At 38.4% G+C, this 27,373-nt stretch overlaps 1 protein-coding gene and 1 pseudogene across 1 annotated transcript in view; one reads left to right on the top strand and one right to left on the bottom strand.

Moving 5' to 3' along the window:
• Nucleotides 1-27,373, bottom strand: part of WDR64 (WD repeat domain 64) — a 121,110-nt gene that overhangs the window by 21,000 nt on the left and 72,737 nt on the right. The window contains exons 15-22 of the mRNA XM_061382520.1: nucleotides 24,828-25,004; nucleotides 19,698-19,828; nucleotides 16,945-17,046; nucleotides 15,685-15,754; nucleotides 14,772-14,808; nucleotides 14,057-14,199; nucleotides 7,921-8,026; nucleotides 1,277-1,335 (exon numbers count right to left, since the gene is read on the bottom strand). Coding sequence (XP_061238504.1) covers nucleotides 1,277-1,335; nucleotides 7,921-8,026; nucleotides 14,057-14,199; nucleotides 14,772-14,808; nucleotides 15,685-15,754; nucleotides 16,945-17,046; nucleotides 19,698-19,828; nucleotides 24,828-25,004 — 825 coding nt within the window. The remainder of the gene's footprint in view (nucleotides 1-1,276; nucleotides 1,336-7,920; nucleotides 8,027-14,056; nucleotides 14,200-14,771; nucleotides 14,809-15,684; nucleotides 15,755-16,944; nucleotides 17,047-19,697; nucleotides 19,829-24,827; nucleotides 25,005-27,373) is intronic.
• Nucleotides 1,497-2,280, top strand: LOC133227417 (protein-L-isoaspartate(D-aspartate) O-methyltransferase-like; annotated as a pseudogene).

Consider the following 27,373-nt stretch of genomic DNA (forward strand, 5'->3'; position numbering starts at 1 on the left):
AATATGAGAATATTGATAATTATCACAGATAAGAGAAAACAATTAGATAACCTTCTTCTCACACATGATTCAAGCATATGATTGTTGTTGTTCCTATCACAGCATGCCATATAGTTGATACAGTAAGTTGAAACTTAGTGCTTTCCATTTGCTGGTGGTATGTATTACATGTGGAAAGAGCATTGGATTAGAGGACAGGAACCCCGATTCTGGCTCTGTCTTCATCATTAACTATGATGTGATCCCAGGCAAGCTGCTTTCTGATTTCCCTTCTGCAAATTGAAGATAGTCATACTGAAGCTAAGTATCTGAACTTTATAAAAGCTATAATGGGTTCTTGGACAAACAAAAACTCTGTAGATCAAATGAGATAATGTTTGAAACAATAAGCATTCTAAAACACTCTGCAAAGAATCCCATCCTAATCTATGTATCTATGCATTAATATTAATACCTATAATCCAGAAACAAAACATTTCTGTTTAAGCTACTATTTGGCTTTTGGATTTGAAGTATTAACTTACAGGGAAATAAGCCTATGATAAAATAGTGCTTCCTTGCTGTAGTCTTTAATTAGTTTTGAATTTTTATAATATATGTAGATATATTGGCATATCCACACACGCACACAAGAAGTGCATTTTTTGTTTGTTTGTTTTAGCCATGCTGCAAGGCATCTGGTATCTTAGTTCTCCAATCAGGGTTTGAACCCGCTCCCCTTGCGATGGGAGCATGGAATCTTAACCACTGGACTGCCAGGGAAGTCCCAGGAAGTACATATTTAAATGGTTATCAACTAAGGATGGTGACATTTACATTGCATTAACACTAAAAATAGAATAACATATTTAATCATAAGGATGATTTTAGACTATAGGGGAAGAGTTTCTTGAAAATAATAATGTCTGGGTACCAGGCAGGGCTTCTAGGAAAGGTTATGAAACTTCCTTCTATGAAGTTGTATAAGATAAAGGCAGTGACTGGAGGACTGCATGATGTATGATGCTCTTAAGCTCTGGGCAGACTCTAACAAATAAGTCAAAACATGAAGCAGATGCAGAATGACCAGCGGCTTGTTTGCTCACTCACTCATTCATCCCCTATTTTCTCCAGTAGACCACTGTTACTTGTCGTATAGCTTAAGTTTCAGTAGTATCACATATGACTTGAGAGTAGGTAGTCTTGTCCTGTATTTCTAGCTTTTGTGGCATTTGGCACAGAGAAATGCTCAGTAAATGTCTTGATTCATTAATTAAACTAAAACTGAAGTTCTTACCTTTTCATCATGAGGTGATTCCAAGAAGGAACTGATATTGCAAAGGATAACGTGTCCTTCTGCATGAAATTTAAACATTGGAATTTTTAATTAGATATTCTCTTGTCTAAGTAATTATTAATACTACTCAGACTTGTTTTGATCAAGTTGTTTTGATTTAAGCATTTAAAATGGTAAGTAAAATAGTATCTGAGAGGTGTAGTGCCACTGTAGCAGCTACAGCAGGGACTCGAGCAGGGTGGTGACCATGCGGGGGGTGGTCTCACTCTTGGAGACACCCCAGGGCACCATTGCTGCACTGGTTCTGTACCTGCTCCAAGTGTTCTTAGCGATGGCCTAGAAATCTGGTGATGCCAGCCCCTCAGAGCTAATCCACAACCTCCACAAAAATGGAATCCTCAAGGTAAAGTATTTGAAGTAATGTTGGCCTCAGACTGCTCTCACTATGCAAAATAAAACCTTTATATGGATTCTTCACAATCTATGGGGTTCCAAGCAACAATTAGTACTCCACATATGCATGCATATGCACTAGAACTTCTGTCTGATCAGCTGCATGAAGGAGCTAAAGCTGTAGGAGCTGGAAGTGAGACCCTTAAACTGCATGTTTTGCATGTATGGTTGGGTCGACTGGAAAAATCATAGGAATTGATGACATTAAACAGCTACTAAACTATTCAGTAAATAATGTTGGAAAGGATGATCCAGTGCTTTTGTTTCCAGGGAGACTGCAGCTGCTTGTGGGGGGTGGAAGATGGAGTATGCTGAAGAAGTCCCTTATGGTGCTATTCAGGAAGGAGCCACAGACCCAGCTGTGTCCCCAGGCACTAATAGACCAGTTAAAGCCTGCCAGAAGATTGATATTACAAGTGGTCTGCAAGTGAAAACCAGATATTGGAGTAATGTGGCAAGCTACGTGTTGGCAGTGTCAAAATGAAATCTCACAATGTGTGATGTGGACAGAAAGGTGATTCAGTTATATACGTATATCCTTTTTCAGATTATTTGCCATTGTAGTTTGCTGCAAGATGTTGAATAATATTTCCCTGTGCTATACAGTTGTTCAGTCACTCAGTTGTGTCTGACTCTTTGCAGCCTCATGGACTGCAGCACACCAGGCTTCCCTGTCCTTCACAATCTCCCGGAGTCTGCAAGAACTTACGTTCATTGAATCAGTAATGCCATCCAGCCATCTCATCCTCTGTCATCCCCTTCTCTTCTGCCTTCAATCTTTCACAGCATCAGAGTCTTTTCCAATGAGTTGGGTCTTCACATCAGGTGGCCAAAGTATTGGAGTTTCAGCTTCAGCAACACTCCTTCCAGTGCATTTTCAGGATTGATTTCCTTTAGGATTAACTGGTTTTCTTTCTCCTTGCAGTCCACGGGACTCTCTCAAGAGTCTTCTCCAACACCACAGTTCAAAGCATCAGTTCTTCAGTGCTCAGCCTTCTTTATGGTTCAGTCGCACATCCATACTCATCTACTCAAAAAACCATAGCTTTGACTATATGGACCTTTGTCGGTAAAGTGATGTCTTTGCTTTTGAATATATTGTCTAGGTTTGTCATAGCTTTTCTTCCAAAGAGCAAGCACCTGTTGTTTTCATGGCTGCAGTCAGCATCCACAGTGATTTTGGAGCTCAAGGAAATAAAGTCTGTCACTGTCTCCATTACTGTATACTGTGTTCTACGGTAGGACCTTGCCTGTCTGTTTTATATATAGTAGTCTGTATCTGATGATCTCAAGCCCTCAGTTCAGTTCAGTTCAGTCGCTCAGTCATGTCCGACTCTTTGCGACCCCATGAATCGCAGCACGCCAGGCCTCCCTGTCCATCACCAACTCCCAGAGTTCACTGAGACTCATGTCCATCGAGTCAGTGATGCCATCCAGCCATCTCATCCTCTGTTGTCCCCTTCTCCTCCTTCCCCCAATCCCTCCCAGCATCAGAGTCTTTTCCAATATTTACCCTAATTTATCCCTCCTCCCCCACTTTCCTGTTTGGTAACCATAAGTTTGTTTTCTGTCTCTGTGAGTCTGTTTCTATTTTGTAAATAAGTTCATTTAAATAAAGATAGCTTTAAATAAATGTTGTAAATCTACTGGTAATACTGAATGCAAACATAAATAATTATTTTCTACAATCTCCAGAAGACTCAGGTAATTGTTAATACAAAATAATACATTGAGACTTTTGTAAGGTAACTTTGAAATGAAAAATTAGTTTTTAAAAGAGGAGACATAGAATTTAAATATTAGTATAATAGCAATATCTGGATGCAGATCTCAAGATTACATTAGAAAATAAGGGTTGGCTGTGATAAGAAGAAGGGTAGGCTAAGCTTGAGAGAAGAAAAGAAAGCTTAGGCTTAATTCAAAAGAAGAGAGGAAATAGGAAGGAAGCATTAAAAAAATAGTGTTACATGAAAAAATTAAGACCAACTATATTGGTTATGGACTTCCCTGGTGGCTCAGATGGTAAAGCGTCTGTCTACAATGCAGGAGACCCGGGTTCAAGCCCTGGGTTGGGAAGATCCCCTGGAGAAGGAAATGGCAATCCACTCCAGTCCTGGAAAATCCCATGGACAGAGGAGCCTGGTAGGCTACAGTCTACGGGGTCGAAAAGAGTTGGACACGACTGAGCGACTTCACTTTCACTTTCATATTGGTTATAACAATAAAAGTCCCCTATAAAGAACAAATAATCCCTTTCTTCTCGTGCATGACTCCCTTTAGAATGAAGGTCAATGCAACATAACCCTTTTAAGATTATAAATAAAATCTTTACATTATTCCCAATATGCAAATAAGGGGATGGGAGTCCTCTACAGAAATCCTACAGGACTGGGGAAGCAGACTATTGGAGGGCACAGCAAAACCTTATGCTCACCAGGACCTCGGAGAAAGGAGCAGTGACCCCACAAGAGACTGAGCCAGTCTTGCCTGTGAGTGTCCAAGAGTCTCTGGTGGAGCATGGGTCAACAGTGGCCTGCTGCGGGGTCAGGGGCACTAACTAAACAGTTCATGGAGCCATGGCGTGCTGACATAAGTCCCTTTGCAGGAGGTCACCATTATGCCATTAGCCAAAACTACAAGGAGGGAACACAGCCCCACCCATCAGCAGAAAATTGGATTTAAGGTTTACTGACCATGGCCTTGCCCACCAGAACAAGACCCAGATTTCCCCACAGCCATTCCTTCCTACCATGAAGCTTCAACAAGCCTCTAATCCTCATCCATCAGAGGGAGACAGAGTGAAAACCACAATCACAGGAAGTGAACCAAACTGATCACATAGATCACAGCCTTGTCTAAATCAAAGGAATTATAAGCCATGCCATGTAGGGCTACCCAAGGTGGATGGGTCATGGTGGAGAGTTCTGACAAAACGTGGTCTACTGGGAAAGGGAATGGTAAACCACTTCAGCATTCTTGCCTTGAGAAGTCCATGAACAGTGTAAAAAGGAAAAAAGATGTGACACTGAAAGATGAACTTCCCAGGTTGGTAGGTGCCCAATATGCTACTGGAGATCAATGGAAAAATAGGTCCAGAATGAATGAAGAGGCTGTACCAAAGCAGAAAGAACACCCAAATGTGCATGTCTCCTGTTGTGAAAGTAAAGTCTGATGCTGTAAAGAACAATATTGCTTAGGAACCTGGAATGTTAGGTCGATGAATCAAGGCAAATTGGAAGTGGTCAAACAGAAGATGGCAAGAGTGAACATCGACATTTTAGGAATCAATGAACTAAAATGGACTGGAATGGACAAATGTAATTCAGCTTACCATTATATCTACTACTGTGGGCAAGAATCCCTTAGAAGAAATGGAGTAGCCATCATAGTCAGCAGAAGAGTCTGAAGTGCAGTACTTAGATGCAATCTCAAAAATGACACAATGATCTCTGTTCATTTCCTTGATTACTATCACAGTAATCGAGGTCTATACCCCAAACAATAATGCTGAAGAAGCTGAAGTTGAAGACCTACAAGAAGACCTTCTATGAAGACCTACAAGACCTTCTAGAACTAACACCAAAAAAGATATCCTTTTCATTATAGGAGACTGAAATGCAAAAGTAGGAAATCAAGACATACCTGGAGGAGCAGGCAAGTTTGGCTTTGGATTACTAAGTGAAGCAGGGCAAAGGCTAACAGAGTTTTACCAAGAGAACACACTGGTCATAGCAAACACCCTCTTCCAACAACACAAAAGATGACTCTACACATGGACATCACCAGATGGTCAATACCGAAATCAGATTGAGTATATTCTTTGCAGCTGAAGATGGAGTCACTATACAGTCAATGAAAACAAGACTGGGAGCTGACTGTGACTCAGATCATGAACTCCTTATTGTCACATTTAGACTTAAATTGAAGAAAAGTAGAGAAAACCACTGTGCCACTCAGGTATGACTTAAATCCGTTATACAGTGGAAGTGACAAATAGATTCAAGGGATTAGATCTGATAGACAGAGTGCCTGAAGATCTATGGACAGAGGTTCATAGCATGGAATAGGAGGCGGTGATCAAAACCATCCCCAAGAAAAAGAAATGTGAAAAGGCCAAATAGTTGTCTGATGAGGCCTTACAAATATGTGAGAAGAGAAGAGAAGAGAAGCAAAAGACAAAGGAGAAAAGTAAATATATGCCCATCTGAATGCAGCATTCCAATAAATAGCAAGAAGAGATAAGAAAGCCTTCCTAAGTGAACAATGCAAAGAAATAGAGGAAAACAGTAGAGTTGGAAAGAGAATTAGAGACACCAAGGGAACATTTCATGCAAAGATGGCACAATAAAGTACAGAATGATATGGACCTAACAGAAACAGCAGATATTAAGAAGAGGTGGCAAGAATATACAGAAGAACTATACAAAAAAAAAAAAAATCTAATGATCCAGATAACCACAATGGTGTGACCACTTACCTAGAGCCAGACATCCTGGAGTACAAAGTCAAGTGGGATTTAGGAAGAATCAGTACAAGCAAGCTAGTGAAGATGATGGAATTCCAGCTGAGCTATTTCAAATCTGAAAAGATGATGCTATGAAAGTGCTGCACTCAATATGCCAGCAAATTTGGAAAACTCAGCAGTGGCCACAGGACTGGAAAAGGTCAGTTTTCATTCCAGTCCTAAAGAAGTGCAATGCCAAGGAATGTTCACACTACCCCACAATTGCATTCATTTCACATGCTAGCAAAGTAATGCTGACTTAGCAGCAGCAGCAGGCTTCAACAGTATGTGAACCAAGAACTCCCAGGTGTTCAAGCTGGATTTAGAAAAGGCACAAGAACCAGAGATAAAATTGCCAACAACTTTTGGAAAAACAAGAGAATCCCAGAAAAACATCTACTTCTGCTTGACTACTCTAAAGCCTTTGACTGCAGGGATCACAACAAACTGTGGAAAATTCTTCAAGAGATGGGAATACTCTATCACCTTACCTGCCTCCTGTGAAACCTGTATGCAGGTCAAAAAGCAACAGTTAGAACCGGACATGGAACAACAGACTGGTTCCAAATCGGAAAAGGTGTACATCAAGGCTGTATATAGTCACCCTGCTTATTTAATTTTTATGCAGAATACACCATGGAAATGCTGGGCTGGATGAAGCACAAGCTGGAATCAAGATTGCCAGGAGAAATATCAATAACCTCAGATATGCAGATGACACCATCCTTGTGTAGGAAAGTGAAGAAGAACTAAAGAGCCTCTTGATGAAAGTGAAAGAGGAGAGTGAAAAAGCTGGCTTAAGACTCAACATTCAAAAAATGAAGATCATGGCATCCAGTCCCATCACTTCATGGCAAATAGATGGGGAAGCAATGGAAACAGTGATAGACCTTATTTTCTTGGGCTCCAAAATCGCAGCCATGAAATTAAAAGATGTTTGCTCCTTGGAAGAAAAGGTATGACCAACCTAGATAGCGTATTAAAAAGCAGAGATATTACATTGCCATCAAATGTTCATCTAGTCAAAGCTGTGGTTTTTCCAGTAATGTATGGATGTGAGAGTTGGTCCATAAAGATGGCTGAGTGCTGAAGAATTGATGTTTTTGAACTGTTGTGTTGGCGAAGACTCTTGAGAGAGTCCTTTGGACAGCAAGGAGATCAAACCAATCAATCCTAAAAGAAATCCATCCTGAATATTCATTGGAAGGACTGATGGCTGAAGCTGAAATTCCGATACTTTGGCCAACTGATGTAAAGACTTGACTCATTAGTAAAGGCCCTAATGCTGGGAAAGATTGAAGGCAGGAGAAGGGGATGACAGAGGATGAGATGGTTGGATGGCATCACCAACTCGATGGACATGATTTTGAGCAAGCTCCGGGAGATGGTGATGGACAGGGAAGCCTGGCATGCTGCAGTCCACGGGGTCGCAAAAAGTCAGACACAACTGAGCAAGTGAACAACAGTCCTATACCCAATTTAATGACAGAAGAAATCATATGTCTTGCTTTAAATACAGAGCTATAAATGAAATAGGTTCTCCTGACATCCTTTCATTCTTCTGTTTATTTGGCAGCTTGGGTATCCTTCCGTTTCAATAAATGTCACAGTGTTATCCTATATCCATTTTTATATCGTGTAGGTTGTTAAGATACCTGTGGCCAACTGCGTAACTGCAGTGACTTACCCGTATTTCCAGTCAGTAGTATTCTTGCACATGAATCAGTGAACAGCGATGTCAGAGAAATGGCAGCATGTTTTGTGAAAGGTAGAATATCTTTCAGTAGTCTTCCCTGTATAAAATATGATAATAAATTATATAAACATCAGTATTGGAGTTGAGTTTATAGATAATTTATCCGAAGAGCTATATACTAATTATAACGTGATTTCTCTTCTAACATGATTTCTCTTCTTCATAATAAAAATAATTTGAAATTATGATGCTTTTGAACTGTGGTGTTGGATAAGACTCTTGAGAGTCCCTTGGATGGCAAGGAGGTCCAACCAGTCCATCTTAAAGGAGATCATTCCTGGGTGTTCTTTGGAAGGAATGATGCTAAAGCTGAAACTCCAATACTTTGGCCACCTCATACGAAGAGTTGACTCATTGGAGAAGACTCTGATGCTGGGAGGGATTGGGGGCAGGAGGAGAAGGGGGTGACAGAGGACGAGATGGCTGGATGGCATCACTGACTCGATGGACATGAGTTTGAGCGAACTCCGGGAGTTGGTGATGGACAGGGAGGCCTGGTGTGCTGTGATTCATGGGGTCGCAAAGAGTCGGACACGACTGAGCAACTGAACTGAACTGAACTGATAAGGACTTATTTCCTTGAAACTAAATATTAGTAAAAGTGGGGTCAACTGTTAACTATAACCATCTAGACTCTTAACTGCAGATCCCCTCTATACTTGGAGGTTGTTTTCTGTCACTTCCGATAACCCTCTTCATGCAGTTCCTCAACCCCTTTCCAGTGATATATTCTCCTTTTAAATAAACATGATTTTCATATTTAAGTGTTTCTCACTCACTTTAAGCCAGAATGTTGTATTTGTCCTTTCAGAAATATCTATTTTTGAATATTGGTACAAGACAGATTGCAAGAGATTCAAACTTGGCAGGTTGTTTTTCAGTGCTTAGTGTAAGTCATCACTGACTTTCATATACATTTCTGTACTTACTTGGAGAATAAAAGTCAAAACATAGGAAGAAAAATTTTGAATTTGATACTTGTTTCCTGAGATTTAGTTGGATATGATATTTTCTCCTCCTATTGTTCACACACTTTTATTATTTACCTATTTTGGGGGGAGGGCAAAATGTCACTGCTCCAATACCTGGATCGTCTCAGAGAAAATCATTGTTGACAGTATTTCATAGCATTTTCAAACCAAGAAAGTGAAGTCGCTCAGTCGTGTCTGACTCTTTGCGACCCCATGGACTGTAGCCTATCAGTTTCCTCCATCCATGGGATTTTCCAGGCAAGAATACTGGAGTGGGTTACCATTTCCTTCTCCAGGAGATCTTCCCAACCCAGGGATTGTACTTGGGTCTCCCACATTGTAGGCAGATGCTTTACCATCTGAGCCACCAGGAATCAAGAGTTTCTCACTAATAAGTTAGAATCAACTGATCAGTTGGAGGCTTTATACAGCAGACGGTATGCTGTCCTGTGTTGTTGAACCTATCTGCCATACAAAACTTGCTGTTTTCTGAGTTTCCCTCTAGAGAGGAATCCGATAAGTGATGCCATCTGCCTTGCTGTTCACCATCATCAGTCTACTCAAATCCTTACTTCTGTCATTTCAAACCCCCTGCCCTACTTTCCACCCCCAAATCATTTAAAGTCTTTCAGTAAATGAAAGTTATCCCTTCATTGTAAAGTGTTTAGGACCCTCAATATAATGTAATAACTTCTTCCAGTAGCTTGGAAAGCTAAAATTTCATGTATAGCCCACATTTCAGTGTTCTTACACTGTTTAATGATGTATTCATCATTAATATTATATGTTATTTAAATCTTAGTTTTCTGAATGCTGTTTTAAGCCAACTTTTTCACTCTCCTCTTTCATTTCATCAAGAGGCTCTTTAGTTCTTCACTTTCTGCCACAAGGGTGGTGTCATCTCTGTATCTGAGATTATTGATATTTCTCCTAGCAATCTTGATTCCATGTGCTTGATGGAGCATGTGCCTCATCCAGCCCGACATTTCCATGATGTATTCTGCATATAAGTTAAATAAGCACGGTGACAATATACAGCCTTGATGTACGCCTTTCCCAATTTGGAACCAGTCTGTTGTTCCATGTCCAGTTCTGTGATTCCTGATGTGCATACATATTTCTCAGGAGGCAGGTCAGGTGGTCTGGTATTCCCATCTCTTTCAGAATTTTCCACAGTTTATTGTGATCCACACAGTCAAAGGCTTTGGCATAGTCAATAAAGCAGAAATAGATGTTTTTCTGGAACTCTCTTGCTTTTTCAATGATCCAACAGATGTTGGCAATTTGATCTCTGGTTCCTCTGCCTTTTCTAAATCCAGCTTGAATGTCTGGAAGTTCACAGTTCACATACTGTTGAAGCCTGGCTTGGAGAATTTTGAGCATTACTTTGCTAGTGTGAGTTGAGTGCAATTGTGCAGTAGTTTGAGCATTCTTTGGCAGTGCCTTTCTTTGGGTTTGGAATGAAAACTGACCTTTTCCAGTCCTGTGGCCACTGGTGAGTTTTCCAGATTTGCTGGCATATTGAGTGTAGTACTTTCACAGCATCATCTTTTCAGATTTGAAGCAGCTCAGCTGGAATTCCATCACCTCCACTAGCTTTGTTCATAGTGATGCTTCCTAAGGCCCACTTGACTTCACATTCCAGGATGTCTGATTCTAGGTGAGTGATCACACCATCCTGGTTATCTGAGTCATGAAGATCTTTTTTGTATAGTCTTCTGTGTATTCTTGCCACCTCTTTTTAATATCTCCTGCTTCTATTAGGCCCATACCATTTCTGTCCTTTATTGTGCCCATCTTTGCATGAAATGTTCCCTTGGTATCTCTAATTTTCTCGAAGAGATCTCTAGTCTTTCCTGTTCTATTGTTTTCCTCTATTTCTTTGCATTGATCATTGAGGAGGGCTTTCTTATCTCTCCTTGCTATTCTTTGGAACTCTGCATTCAAATGGGTATATCTTTCCTTTTCTCCTTTGCCTTTCATGTCTTTTCTTTTCTCAGCTATTTGTAAGGCTTCCTCAGACAACCATTTTACCTTTTTGCATTTCTTTTTCTTGGGGATGGTCTTGATCATTGCCTCCTGTACAATGTCATTAAGCTCTATCTGTAGTTCTTCAGGGACTCTATCAGATCTAATCCCTTGAATCTATTTCTCACTTCTATTGTATAATAATAAAGGATTTGGTTTAGATCATACCTGAATGGTCTTGTGGTTTTCCCTACTTTCTTCAATTTAAGTCTGAATTTGGCAATAAGGAGTTCATGATCTGAGCCACAGTCAGCTCCTGGTCTTGTTTTTGCTGACTGTGTAGAGCTTTTCCATCTTTGGCTGCAAAGAGTACAATCAATCTGATTTTGGTTTTGACCATCTGTGATGTCCATGTGTAGAGTCTTCTCTTGTGTTGTTGGAAGAGGGTGTTTGCTATGACCAGTGCGTTCTCTTGGCAAAACTCTGTTAGCCTTTGACCTGCTTCATTTTGTACTCCAAGGCCAAATTTGCCTGTTACTCCAGATATCTCTTGACTTCCTACTTTAGCATTCCAATCCCCTATACTGAAAAGGACATCTTTTTTCGGTGTTAGTTCTAAAAGGTCTTGTAGGTCTTCACAGAACCATTCAACTTCAGCTTCTTCAGCATTATTGGTCAGGGCATAGACTTGCATTACTGTGATAGTGAATGGTTTGCCTTGGAAACAAAGAGATCATTCTGTCTGTTTCTGAGATTGCATCCAAGTACTGCATTTCGGACTCTTTTGTTGACAATGATGTCTACTCCATTTCTTCTAAGGGATTCTTGCCCACAGTGGTAGATACAATGGTCACCTGAGTTAAATTCACCCATTCTGGTCCATTTTAGTTCACTGATTCCTAAAATGTCAATGTTCACTCTTGCCATCTCCTGTTTGACCACTTCCAATTTGTCTTGATTCATGGACTGAACATTCCAGGTTCCTATGCAATATTGCTCTTTACAGCATTGGACTTTACTTCCTTCACCAGTCACATCCCCAACTGGGTGTTGTTTTTGCTTTGGCTCCATCTCTTCATTCTTTCTGGAGTTATTTCTCCACTGATCTCCAGTAGCATATTGGGCACCTACCAGCCTGGGAAGTTCATCTTTCAGTGTCCTATCTTTTTGCCTTTTCATACTCTTCACGGGGTTCTCAAGGCAAGAATGCTGAGGTGGTTTGATATTCCCTTCTCCAGTGGACCATGTTTTGTCAAAACTCTCCACTTCATAGTGGAGAGTTCACGGCATGGCTCATAGTTTCATTGAGTTAGACAAGGCTGTGGTCCATGTGATCAGTGAGTTTTCTGTGATTGTGGTTTTCATTCTGCCTGCCCTCTGTGGGATAGGGATAAGAGGCTTATAGAAGCTTCCTGATGGGAGAAACTGACTGGATGGGCGGGGCCATGCTCAGTAAATCTTTAATCTAATTTCGTGTTGATGGATGGGCTGTGTTCCTTCCCTGTTGTTTGACCTGAGGCCAAACTATGGTGGAGATATTGAAGATAATGGTGACCTCCTTCAAAAGGTCCCATGCAGGCATTGCTGCACTCAGTGCCCCCAACCCTGCAGCAGGCTACCACTGACCCACACCTCCACCAGAGACTCCTGGGCACTCATGGGCAAATCTGGGTCAGTCTCTTGTGGGATCACTGCTCCTTTCTCCTGGGTCCTAGTGTACACAAAGTTTTATTTGTGCCCTCCAAGTGTCTGTTTCCCCAGTCCTGCATAAGATCTGGCAGTTCTATGGTGGGGTTAATGGTGACCTTCTCCAAGAGGGCTTATGCCCTATGCCATACCCACAGTGACTGCACCCAGACCCCCTGCCCCTGGTGCACTCCACTGCTGTCTCCACAGAATACAGTCAAACACAGTTCTGGCTCAGTCTCTGTGGAGTCTCTGAGCCCTGGTGTGCACAAGGTTTGTTTGAACCCTCCAAGTGTCTCTGGCAGGTAAGGGGTTCAATTCTAAATGTGATTTCGCCCCTCCTACAATCTTGCTGGGGCTTTTCCTATGCCCTTGGACATTGGGTATCTTTTTTCGGTGGGATCCAATGTTCTCCTGTTGATGGTTGTTCAGCAGTGAGTTGTAATTTTGGAGTTTTCACAGGAGAGGATGAGCACACATCCTTCTACTCTGCCATCTTCATGACTTCATCTCCATTACTTCATGGCAAGTCGATGGGGAAACAATGGAAACAGTGACAGACTTTATTTTATTTTATTTTTTTGGCTCCAAAATCACTGCAGATGGTGACTGCAGCCATGAAATTTAAAAATGCTTGCTCCTTAGAAGAAAAGCTATGACCCACCTAGACAGCATATTAAAAAGCAGAGACATTACTTTGCCAACAAAGGTCCATCCAGTAGTCATGTATGGATGGGAGAGTTGGACTATAAAGAAAGCTGAGCACCAAAGAATTGATGCTTTTGAACTGTTGTGTTGGAAAAGACTCTTGAGAGTCCCTTGGACTGCAAGGAGATCCAACCAGTCCATCCTAAAGGAAATCAGTCCTGAGTATTCATCAGAAGGACTAATGCTGAAGCTGAAACTCCAATATTTTGGCCAGCTGATGTGAAGAACTGACTCGTTGGAAAAGACCCCTGATATTGGGAAAGATTGAAGACGGGAGGAGAAGGGGATGACAGAGGATGAGATGGTTGGATGGCATCATCGACTTGATGGACATGAGTTGAGTAAGCTCCGGGAGTTTTTGATGGACAGGGAGGCCTGGTATGCTGCAGTCCATGGTGCTGCAAAGACTTGGACACTACTGAGTGACTGAACTGATTATTTAAATATCCAATGAAATATATAGTGGGATGTATTTGTAGCTCAATGTAAAGAAAGATCGGAAATACAGTAGTTGTCTTAGCAGTTTTGATGATTTGATCTTTTGAGTTACAAAATTGACCTAAATTTTTGAGTAGTATTTTCAGTGAGTAGACTGCAAAACCAGCCATTTGGCTAGAAGATTGAACACTAATAAAATTAGATGCTATATCGAACCTTAGGGGGCTAAGGTTTATTCAATAATCCTTTTTATCTTTCCCGTTCTTTGCTGTTCCAGGTAAATGACAGGCCCTGACCTCCATAGTCCACAAGCGGAGATGTCCATCCTCATGTGCAGTGACGAGGATAGGTGGTGGTTGAGCATCTGTTTCATTGGTGCCTCCGGGAGGCTTTTTGTCTGCTGGCTGTTGCTCTCTCACAGCAACATCTGTTTGCTCACCTGTTGGAAAATTAGTGAGTTACCAGTGTTTGTTGTACTTGGCATTTCAAATTTTATAGAATATAAAAGAGGAAGCAAGTAGGAAAATAGAAAAAAAAAACTCACATTCTTTTCCCTAGAATTAAAAAAATAATTTTTTTTTTAAATCTTAGAGAACTTCAGTCAGTGCAGAGAACAAAAAACCTTTAACAAATGGAATCCTGTATTACTGGAAAAAACTAAAAGAGCTCATTTTGGGTTCTATTACAAAAGCCTCTGTACTGTACATGGTGGTTAAAACTAGGTATACATCCAGTATGAGTCCTATACAGTCAAAAAAGGCTTATGAATCTAGTATAAGCTTCAGGGCAGCAGGCTGGAGACTAAGAAGCTCAGTAGTACTTTGGATTTTTTAAATCTAAAGTTCATAGTTATAAAAGCATCATAATAATGTAAACTCTGCCTCTTAGATGACTGAATCCTATAGCACCTCAGCATTTAGTCACAAAAAAGAATATACATTAATTCTAAGTAGTCTCACCTAAACTCCCTGTGGCAAAGAAGTGAAGAAAGGGAGGCGATTTCATACTAACCTTTAACCTCACTCTCATGTATGCTCTGTTTGCTTCCCTGAATTCGGGGAGAAAAAGAGAATATTTATGGTATTGTAAGGAAATGTGATACACTGAATGAATAGATTTTTGTCATAGTTAAATTTATATCTCCAAGCATTAACTTTAAAGTTACTTTACAATTAATTCTTTGAAAAGATGCATTGCAGTGATTTTCATGTTTATAAGTAGGGTATTTATAACACAGCCTTTTCCTAGTGGCTCCAGTGTAGCATAATAACGAGAGTAATTAAATACCTAGAGCTTGCTACATTCTTGGTGTATAATGTCTCTAATTCCATTAACAACCATACCAGTTAGGTTCTACTATTCCCTTTTTGTATTGCTGAAGAAATGGAAACTCAGAGGTTAAGTGACATCTCTAAAGCTTGGATTTAAGTACAAGTCTGTTTGACACATCCTTACAAGCTGATTATTTCCACTATGCTAGTGCTTTTAAAATAATTTATACAGTGAAAACTTTCCTTCAAACAAAATCTTAACTAGAAATAAAAATGTATAAAAAATATAAAATATGAAACCAAGAACACAGTTTGAAAACCATTTCATTACATTGTGTTGTAACATAATCACATGCTGTCTCTTTCCTCTGTGAAATGTATATAATACTTTTTAGCAAAAGAGATAGTCTAAAATTATTATTTAATGAACATAAAAATAGCCTATGTAATTTATTTTATTCATGAAATAAATAAATTTATTTATTTATTATTGCATATAGGAAAGCCTTGAAAAATAGTGGGAAAAAAGATAAAAACAGTTTAGACATTGCTTTTTAGGGAAAACAAAAAAGATTTTACCTACTACGTGCAACAAATTATTGAGCCAACATTGGCAATAACAGGAAGGCACACTCTCCTTTTCTCTTGCTTACCTTGCTACTCTGTGGACCCTTGCTAGAATCACACTGGGATGAAGAACATATAGAATCCTGACTTGATCTCCTATAAGGAGAGGGAGGAAGCCCAAGGAGGAAAAGTTAAGATATTTTTTCATACTCAGAAGGTGCTCTCCTCTGTTTTAATTTAAGCTGGTTACTTTTTTTTTTTAGCATCTCTGGATTTTAGTGTGGATACTGCTCAGGTGTAGGAAATAAAAATCTGTTCTTTCCCACTGTTAAGGCTACATTTAGTCCCAGAGGCTCTGACACTGAAATGGTGAGGAGTGAGGTGGCTGTGAGGAGGCTTGGAAAACCTAGTAACTTCTGCTCTATAGTTTCTAATTCTGCTACAATGGGCTGAAAACTGGCTTAGTGTTCTGGTGCAGATATATACAGATGAGGTCCTCAAAATATTCTCAGAACATTTCAAGTCAAGGAGTAAGGAAGATGTTATATTCTGGCTCACTTCTGGATGATGAGATAGTACAGAAGCCTTTGATTTCTCTCCAGAGATGTGTTTTTCATTGCCTATTGAAATCAGAGCTCTCAGGCAAATATAAATAGGAAAAACACCTTTTCTTAAACTTAAAAAAAAAAAAAAAATCCCCTGCTGTCTTGGAATGGATGATGATTGCTCAGTTATAGCGGATGTCATATGAAACCTGCTTCCATATGATCTTTCATATTTTCCCTATAAATCTTTTTTTTTTTCTGCTTTATATCAGTGCTGATAGAGTTGTATTTTAGCTGCAAGTGGGGTCAAGTGAGCAGTTTTCCTCTCTGCCGTGGGACTGAAATGGTAAGGGGAAACTGGATAACCACACGGCAATTAGATCCCCCTAGGGCCACCCATTTACAAAAACAGTAATAGGGAAGAAAGCTGAAGCCAAGTATGTCAGTCCAAATATGTCTCCCCTCAGTTGTGTGTGTGTGTGCTCAGTCATTCAGTTGTGTCTGACTCTTTGTGACCCGTGGACCGTAGCCCACCAGCTTCCTCTTGTCCATGGAATTTTTCAAGCAACAATACTAGAGTGGGTTGCCATCTTCCTCCTCCAGGGGATCTTCTGGCCCCAGGGATCGAACCCGCATCTCCTGCATCTCTTGCATTGTCAGGTGGAAGCTTTACCACTAGTGCCACCTGGGAAGACCCTTCTCTCAATTGTACCTTCCTAAATGCTGGGATGAGGAGAACTCTTTTTATATCATCCACTTAAGTCCCAGACAGTATTTCTTGATCAGTAAGTGCTGAGTTACCTTACACATTCAGGATTACGAAAGAGAAATAGTATGTCATTAATTCTAAAGCGTTTAGGGTCCAAATCAGGGTCTATAGTGAAGCAATCTTCTGGTCTATACCTAGGAATAAGCATACATTCACAAGATAAAAATTTACAAATAAGGTAACGTACATTATTATATATTCCACGCAGAGGTAATCAACTCCTGAAATGTTGATTATCATTGAACATGGAGAGAAAACCCAAAAGTATAGCATTTGAATTCTTTCTTAATAAACATCTATATAACAACATGATCTTTTAGTGTTTAGAAGTCTTTTAATTCAATCAGTTTGTCTATTAGTTCAGAGAGTGAACTTATACAACCTCCTGGAAGTTTCATACAGTTTAAAGAATAGATTTCTACTCTTTGAATAAGTACAGTGAGAAATTAGAATAAAATGTAGTTACTACCCTCAAGCACCTTATAATTAAGCGGAAAAGGAAAGCAGGTAATTCAGTAATCACACTATTCTTCCTGCTCCAGTCTCCAATTGACTCAGATTCCCAAAAACACCTTCCTAGGTAGTTTCATAGAAGCAGAAGGCTGGTCCCCCACCATCTGCCCTGGCACTTCATAGTAGGCTTTTAAAGCCATGTTTGATATTCCTTATAGGAAATAGATGTTGTAACAAACTGTTCTTTTTCCTTTAGTGAAAATTACCTCTCCTAATTTGGATGGACAAGTGATGAAGGACCTGCTGGGGAGTGAACCAAGCTCAAAGGAGGAGACTGCAAATTTGATGACTTGTTGAGCTCCAACTTTTTATGTATTTCTGCTCTGCAAGTGAACTGCATGGTAAAGTGGATTATTCATTAGCAATAACAATTTCTAGTTTGCACCCTCAAAAAAGCATAGGACTTGGAACAGAAAAAGAAGTACTATTTCTCCTGACTGGTGAAGGGCTGTTAGACAAAGTTTGAGGTAGAGGTAGAGATGGCCATCCTTAACTTTAGAGTCTTTAAACTGGACCTGGATTACTTTGGACAGTTAAATTATGTTTTGCAAAATACTCCAGTGATTCTAAATCAATTGTTTTAATATAATCACCTTTTTGTGGGAAGAGGACACTGTATGACCCATTGTAGTCAGTTATTCTTCTTTGGGTGCTGGATTTGCATGCATCCCTTGGCAAACTGCCTAGCCCTTCAAGAATAGATTCAAGAAGAATCTCCACCTTTGAACTGGGAATATTTTCAGGGGAGCTGCAATCTCTTTTAAGCTGTGGCAGTAGGTTATGGTCTTTGCATTTTTAGTCTAATAGCTGCTTTTTCCCAAAATAGTGAGTCATACATAAGCTGACACAGTGTGAAAACTGTATTAATAAGAAAATGAGGAATTGTGTGGTGTTATTATTTAGGAATAAAGTGACACGTATACAGTCTGTGAGAAAAGCAAGGATTGGAGGAAAGGAACTGAAGGATGACAGGAATTCTAGGGGCAGGGCCCAGCAGACCCTGGGCTGAGGTAAAGAGGAGGGGTTTGCAGAAACAGCTACTTCAGCTTAAGGTTCAAAGAAAAGCATACCCAGAGTCCCAAAAAGAAAGGAATATTTCCTCCCAAAACTTGGCTAAAAGTAAAAACTCTGACATGGACTGAAAAGGGGCATAGAGTCCAGGAAGACATATGCAGGTACTGTAGCTAGGAGAGGCAGAGATTTCTTTCGCTTTTTCTTCTTCTTTTCCCCTGTCTTCTCTGACTCTCTTCTCCTTTATACCTCTTTCCTTCCCCCAAATGCTTAAATAGAATTGATTTTATTTTTAATTCATTGTTAAGGTTCTTGGCCATCTTATACCTTGAAGTACAACTTTAGAAACTCTCTAGATATAGGGTGATATACGGCCCTTACTTAGAGCCCAATTACACAACTGAGGAAAGGTTATTATTTTTAACCCATCCATAACAAATAATACAATGTTAAATTATATCCCTTATAACCAATGGTAAGCATATTTAGAACTAGATTTCCAGGGGAGGGTAAATTTTGTGGAACAGAGCAAATCTAGTTGGTTGAGATGTAGAATTGAATATGTAATGCCCTTGTTAGTACTGCCCTGTAGTATTGGGTGGAGCTCTTTTTCCATAAGAGCTTATGGAAAAACCCAAAAGAACTTTTTGACCACCCCAATAAACTGGATGTGTTGGAGTGGTGAATGAGAAGGAAAACCCATCTTAATTACCTCTCACCATTTGACGCTGGTGTCACTGGGAATACCAGACAAGATGGGGGACGGTAGATTGGGAGGAAATCTTGGGCATGGGGGACTTTAAGGGTCTTGTTAGTCATCCATATGGTAATTGCTAATAGGCAATTGGATATGTGTGCTTGAAACTCTTAGATTATTGTTTAAAATTACTACATATTTTAAATATTTGTTAAAGTTATGTATTTGGACAAGATTATACATGGAAAGCATATACTAACTTTAGTACATACTCTTTGTACATAAAGTACATACTCTAGTACATACTCAAGAAGAGTAAATGTAAAAGCACTTGGGAATACAAATAATAAAGGTTTACTTTATTCATATCATTATGGGATTTAAACACTTAGTACATACCCTGCTTATAAAGATAACCTCCAGGAAAGGCTCCTTGAGAAAATTATCATCACTTTTATGTATTGCTTTTTTTTTTTTTTTAAGTAATGAATGTTACTTTGACTCTTCTGCAGTGCAGCTTTTTAAGGAAATGAATATAGTATTTAAGGAAACAATTCAACTCACACTTCTTTGACAGTTGATGTTACAAAATTCCATAAGATGATCACACCATTTAAGGTTCCAGCAGCTATCAAATTATATCCTTCTATTTGTAATAGATCGATGCAGTTCACTTCTATACTAACAGCAGGATTCTGAAGAGGGAAAGAAACAGACCCAGTGACCATCATGAACACAGTATCTAAGCACCGTGCAAAGACAATGTGTATACTTTGCTCTCTCATTAACTTAAACCAAAAAAAGTATATATTTAAATCCTAAAGCATGAAATTTAGTAAAATCTAAATTATTTTGGCATAAAATACTTTAATTTGTAGAATTTAATAAAGCAAGAAAAAATATACTCATCTGTTGTCTTCTTCCTTCAGCCTAAACTATCAACCATTAAATTACCTTCCCATCTTTCTCTTCTCTTCAAACTTCTTGAAAGAATATCCTATATTAGCTCTTCTAACTTGCTGACCTTCCTTTCACCCATGGCCTAGCTTCTGCTCCATGCTACTCTATGAAAGCTTTTTCTAAATATCACTAGGGACTTCTTTTGCCAGTGCTATTTGATATATTTCAGTTGTCTTGCCTCAAGTATTTTTTGATACCTACTATGTTAGGTTCTTGGGATATATAGTTAAACAGAATGTCAGTAAACCCAGAGAAATTTTTAATAAAATTCAAGCATTCAGATAACTGTTAATTCAGATAAAATGTTAATTACATATAATTTTTTTTTTTTTGAGAATTTATGTTTTGTTTGACAGACATCCAGGAGATAGCATCTTAAGTAATCCTGGGGAAACTGCTCCAAGGAAGTGAGGAGGAAGCTAGGATATATAGGAATTATCCAACAAAGGACACAAAAGATTACAGTTAATAAAAGAAAACTCAATTTAAGGAATTTAACACTTTTCTATATATGAGAAGATGCAAGAGTCTGGGCTCTGTTCATTCCTTTGATATGCACCTCAGCTATCTGGGGCCAGTATCCTGTTTTCACATCCTGAGTTCCCTCAGGGCTCACCATCAGAAGTGGCTGCAGTCTGATGGCTGCTAGATGGTAAGTATTCTTCATTTCCTTCCTGAGTTCCCTCAGGACTTACCAGCTCACCGTCAGAGTTGGCTACAATCATTGATGACTGTGATATCTTTTTTTACTGATATGGCAGATAATATTTTATTTCTCAGTTCTTCACCTTGGTCCAAAGTTTGAGCAATACCTGGGAGACATTTCATGACCAATTTTTGTCCCATGGTGCTAGGACATTCTTTTTAGATTTGGCAAAAATTTTTGTTGATATGCCACTTTGGATGTTAATTTCTGGATTAGGTTCTGTTGATAATTAAAGATTCTCTGGATCCTCTGTCTTACTAGTCCATTATGATCCAGGAAATGTTTTCACCTTATTGCTTCTTTCCGTACCTAGAATCACACTATTAGAATTATTTTATGTGTCATAAATGGGATCTATTTCCTCAAAATGTTTAGCCATCATTAGTTTTGTCACAGGGCCTAGTTATAAGTTGGGTACAGTAAGAGACAACAACCTTATGAAATAGACAGGATATAAGTAATACAGCTAGTAATATTAACAAAGTCATAGGGCAGCATGGAGGCACAAAACACATTTGGAAATGAAGAACAGATTAAAACAATGATTACATCTTTGTTTACAAAGCTATACTTTATCAACTTTGTTGTAAGTTATAGCATAAGAGGAAACCTCTTTTGGAAAACAAAGATTAAAACTAGTGTATTTTCCAAAAAGCCATAAAGTTATAAACCATGTTTATCAGTTCATCTGATCCCATAATGTTAATTCCTGTTGATCTGGATGAAGTCATCAGATTTTCCATTAGAGTTTTGTTTTGAGAGTTCTGGGGAAAGATAGCATGTCTTTCAGTTTATCAGTCATTTTTCGTTGTTCATTTGCTAAGTCATGTCTGACTCTTTGTGACCCCATGGACTGCAGCACACCAGACTCCTCTCTCCTCCACTATCTCCTAGAGTTTACTCAGATTCATGTCCATTCAGTTGGTGATGCTATCTAACCATCTCATCCTCTACCGCCCCCTTCTCCTTTTGCCTTCAATCTTTCCCAGAATCAGGGTCTTTTCCAGTCAGTCGGCTCTGCACATCAGACGGCCAAAGTATTAGATCTTCTGCTTAAGCAACAGTCCTTCCAATGAATATTTAGGGTTGATTTCCTTTCAGATCAACTGGTTTGATCTTGCAGTCTAAGGGACTCGCAAGAGTCTTCTCTAGCATGGCTATTCAAAAGCATCAGTTCTTTGGCGCTCAGCCTTCTTTATGGCCCAGTTCTCACATCTGTACATGACTACTGGAAAAACTACAGCTTTGACTATACAGATGCCCTAAAACAATAAAACAATGGTGGCATGAAACCCACATCCTGCCCAGTGAGCTCAGTAAGTTAATGACCCCTGGGACAGGATACCTAGTAGGTGCTCATTAAAAATACATGCAGTGACATACAGAAGTCTTAAAAACCCACTAAAGAATATTTTAGTATATACTGTGTGATTCAACTTACATAGCATTCTAGAAGAAGGAAAAACAAATCTAAAAAAAATTAGAGCAGTAGTTGTCTTGAGTGAGGGGCAAGTATTGATTGGCAGGGGTATAAAAGTGTGTTTTATCTTGATGGGGTTTGGATTGTGTTTTGAATATATTCCTATTCAAATTCATTGAATAGCACACTTGAATTCTGTGCATTTTATTATTTTTAAATTTTACTAAAAAAACATAAATAGTAAATTCTACTTGAAGATACATATACTGAATGTGTCTGGGGATGATATGTACTGATATCATCATCTTACTTTGAAATACATTTTAAAAACAAGGAGGATTGAAGGGTGAGTAGGGGATGAATATGTAACTACATATGCAATGAAGCAAATATTGCAAAATATTTGTAAAGAGTAAATTTTAAGTGAAGGGTTTTATAGGTGCTCATTATATAAAGCTGCCAGTTGTTCTATATTTGTGAAATTTTTCATAATGAAATGTTGAGAAAGAAAAACCTATGAACCATACACTATTCAGAAAAGAGATTTTATAATTACAAAGACTTTTTACACCCCTGGAAATCCACCCATGGACAGAGAATTCAAGGATCCTAAATTAGGGCGTTACGGACCCTGGTTCTGTAACTCTAAGGATGTACTACTAAGGACTTGTCAGGAGATACTTCTTTTTATCTGTGTGTGGAAAACAATATTGGTTTCTTTCAATCTACTTATAATTTTGAAAATCGGAGAATATCCTGTAACAGAAATAGTCTGATGATACATTTTCCTTATTTAGATTTTTTAAACAATATTTAGGACAGCAAGAAAAAAATTAACCAGATATCAATAAGTGATATCACCAGAGCAATATAAGAAGCTTAAAAAATAAAAGCTGAAAACAAAAAGTTGAAATTTTATTAACTGATATTGGAAAATCTAATTAAAATCATATAATGTAAACATGGTGAAATAATAATTAGCCAGAAAATGTGAACAACAATTTTGTGACCTCTTGACATGATTCCAAACTTACCCTTCTTGTCGAAATCTAGGAGACGTTAAAACAACCTAGCTATTTTCAGATAGATGAAAACATGAAATGCTAATGGACTCCCTGAGTGGAGCTGAAAGAATAACTGTGATTATTTTCAAGAGTAGTTTCTAATAAAACTGTTGAAACCTCATCTACACCAAGCTGCTCAGAAATTAGCATTGCCATGGCAAAAGTGACCATACACAAAGTGAAAACACAAATAAGAAAATGGGAAAAAATATTTGAAACTTCTCTCACAGAGGACTGATATTCCTAATACATATTCCTAATCATTTTACATATATGTGTATATTCTTATATTCCTAATATATAAAGAGCTTTTTAATACATTAGAAAAAAGAAAAATCTAGATAGAAATATAAACAAAGAATAGACAAATGATGCATGTACTTAAAAATATTTAATCTGAAAACTTGTCATACCTGAAACTTATCCAGAACTACTAGGGTCATATCAAAAGAACTCAGAAACCTGAAGTGTCCAACTAGCTTGAGATGGGACAATTTAAGAATTAATCAATAATGCAGTAGACTGAAACACATCAAGAATATTTAAATTTGTGATCTGATAATGATACTAAACAAATAAAATGCACTGACCACTTTTGTAGGATGCTAGAAAACCAGTTTCTTACTTTGAAAACTGATAAATGCAAGAAAACAGTCAGTCAGTTACTTTGATTTCCTGTCTGAACTGTACCTCAACTAAATAGTTGATCATAGTTTTTGCTTAGACACACATTCCAGCTAACAAATTAATCAGAGTAAGGTAAAATGGCAACTCTGAATGAAATAATAAACCTAGGTAGTGATCATTAATGGCTGCTGACATCCCCCCCCCAAAAAAAATTATGTGAACTTTGATGGAGGTAATGACACGTGTACTATAGTGACCTCCATGTAGTATAGAGTCTTTTTTTTTTAATCAAAGCTGTATGCACCAGATATAATTACCAGATTAAACGAAGTAAAAAAGAACCTCTTCAATTTACCACAAGGGTGCAGTCAGCAAAATCTGGAAAATGAGAAACCAGGCACCAATTATCTAGTATCGTTAAGAAATTAATTACAAGGGGAAAAAAGATAGGGAAAGATGATTACAGCTTTAAAGAGACATCAACCAAATGCAACAAATGGGCTTTGATTGGATTCTGGTTGAAACAAACTGTAAGAAGTATATATTGTATGAGAAGATCTGGGAAAATTGGAAACTGTGATGTGATTATATTAAAGATGTCTTATAAATTATCTTAGAAAATATTTGAGAAAATACTGGTACCATTGTTCTATTTTTGAGTCATTACTGTTTAGAGATACATACTGAAATATTTAGGGATAAAGTTACACAATGTTGAGGACTTGGTTCAAAATAATCCATCCATTGACAGTGGTCATGAGGAAGTGGTAGAAATAATAAGGAAAAAAATTGGCCATAACAGATACTTTTTGAAGCTGGCTAACAGTACATGAAAATACATTGTATTATTTTCTCTACTTTTGTATATGTTTGTAATTTTTCATAATATAAAGGAAAAAATTCAAGAAGAAACTTACACCAACACGCTGAGAAAAGTTTTTCTCAACTATCAGCTCTACATCTGGGAAGGGAATAGCCATGCTTCTTTCTTTAGTAGACACCCTTAGATGCACAATACGATTCCCACTTTGTAGGACAGGCACAACATCAGGCAGCTCCCATATCACCGCAAGGTAAATATCATCTTCTTTACCCTTTAATAGAAATCCAGTGAGTACATGAAAAATTCAGTTAACTATTTTGAGCTGTTTTAATGGCATAGAGAAAAACAGAACATACAGTGATATACTTACCACTCAGCTTTATCAGATATTAAGCTCTACCTGTCCCTCCCTAATATAATTCCTTTCTTTACTTTCTAGAGGTAACTAGTAACCTGCATATGGTTTTAGTCATCAAAGTTTATACCCACATGCCATATTCAGGTATTAGTCATATATATAGCTTCCCTGGCAACTCAGATGGTAAAGAATCCACCTGCAATGCAAGAGACCCATGTTTGATCCCTGGGTCAAGAATATCCCCTGAAGAAGGAAATGGCAACCCATTGCAGTACATGGAGAATCCCATGGACAGAGGAGCCTGGGAGGTTACAGCCCACAGGGTCACAAAGTGTCAGACATGACCTAGTGACTAACACTTTTCATATGTATGTTACATGATATGATATTGCTTTCAGGCTTCTAACCTTTTTATAAAATGATGTCAAACTTTATGGTTTCTTACTCACCTTGCTGGTTTCACTTAATTTATTTTTGAGATTTATACAAGTAATTATGTGGCACTCTAGTTCATTTTGGAGAGGGCAATGGCACCCCACTCCAGTACTCTTGCCTGGAAAATCCGATGGATGGAGGAACCTCGTAGGCTGCAGTCCATGGGATCGCTAAGAGTCAGACACGACTGAGCAACTTCCCTCTCACTTTTCACTTTCATGCATTGGAGAAGGAAATGATAACCCATCCCAGTGTTCTTGCCTGGAGAATCCCAGGGACGGGGAAATCTGGTGGGCTTCCGTCTATGGGGTCGCACAGAGTTGGACACGACTGAAGTGACTTAGCAGCAGCAGCAGCAGCAGCTGCTAGTTCATTTATTTTTAACTGCTTTATAGTATTGTATGAATATACGACTATTTACTTATCCATTCTCCTACTGGTGAGTGTTCAGGCTGTGACTTTTTCACTGCATGTTTTTATGGACAAATGGCATATTTTCTAGCGCATGTACCTGGTGTAGAATTATTAAATTGTAAGATATGTGCATCCAGTTCTTTCTTAACATTCTTGTCAAAACTTGGTTTCATTTGAATTCTTAAAAATTATTTTTGGCTATCTGATAGTTTTAAAATAGAACATTTAAATTTTTTTAAATTTATTAATTACATTAATCACATTTTCCTAATTTTGTAAGTTGACCATACTTTTCATGTATTTTTGAACCATCTGATTTTCTTATCTGTTCTTTGTCCATTTTCTGTTGGGCTGTTTCTTTTTCTTCTGGATTTGTGTTGTTTCTTTTGATAGTCTGGTTCCTAATCGTATTTACCTGGGGTGCATTTGTCTTTTCACAGTCTGTGACTTGTTTTTCTACTTTGTTTTCTAAGACAGGTTTTTATTTTTAATTTGACTGTAGTGAAGATATCTTTGTGATATCCCATTTATTCAGGTTGTGCTTATGTCCTTTAAGATCCCCACCACAAGAGCCTTGGATGTTATTGCTGGATTTGTTTTAGGTACCTTTGATTTGTATTTGCTATTGTCATCATTCTTTCTGTTTTCTAGCTGGTTATTGTTGGTGAGATGCTTTTAGTTTTAGAATTTTCAACTTTTATATGGGAATAAAAGCTACTTTGTAAAGGTTATTTTGTTGGCAGAGCAGGGATCTTTGTAGGTTGAAAGGCCACTTGTGGTAAAATGAAGAGAATATTGGTTCTAGGCATGGTGACAATGTGTTTCTAGTCTTAGTTCTAGTGAGACCTTGGACAAAGCATATATCTTTATGGGGCCTTATTTTCCTTAGTTCATAGATAAAAGTCCTATTTTTAAAAACTTTATGTTTCTATTTGTAGATCTAACATCTCTGTTATCTCATATGTATGTTAATTCAAAAGTGTGAGCCAATGGTACTCCTATATATTAATTGATTCTTTAGTGTTTGCACCATGGGATTAGAAGGAATCTCAGCAACATCCAAATAGTGATCAGATATTGATATACTGAGCAATAGCTAGGTTAGGGTCGTGGGCTCCCTTGATGAGATAAATTGGTGACAGTGGTTTTAATACGTTTAGCTGGTTTTAGCTGAACCATTTCAGATAGTAGCTTTCAGACTTTCTGAATTCACAGAAAATGAAATTTTAAAAAATATTTTAAAAGATTTATTTAGAGTTACTATTTCATTTTACCAAGAAAGGACATGTGAAAGTGACAGTGAAGTCGCTCAGTCATGTCCGACTCTTAGCGACCCCACGGACTGCACCCTACCAGGCTCCTGCGTCCATGGGATTCTCCAGGCAAGAGTACTGGAGTGGGTTGCCATTGCCTTCTCCAGGACATGGGGGGAC

This window comes from Bos javanicus, chromosome 16 (assembly GCF_032452875.1).
Source record: "Bos javanicus breed banteng chromosome 16, ARS-OSU_banteng_1.0, whole genome shotgun sequence".
NCBI classification, from domain to species: domain Eukaryota; kingdom Metazoa; phylum Chordata; class Mammalia; order Artiodactyla; family Bovidae; genus Bos; species Bos javanicus.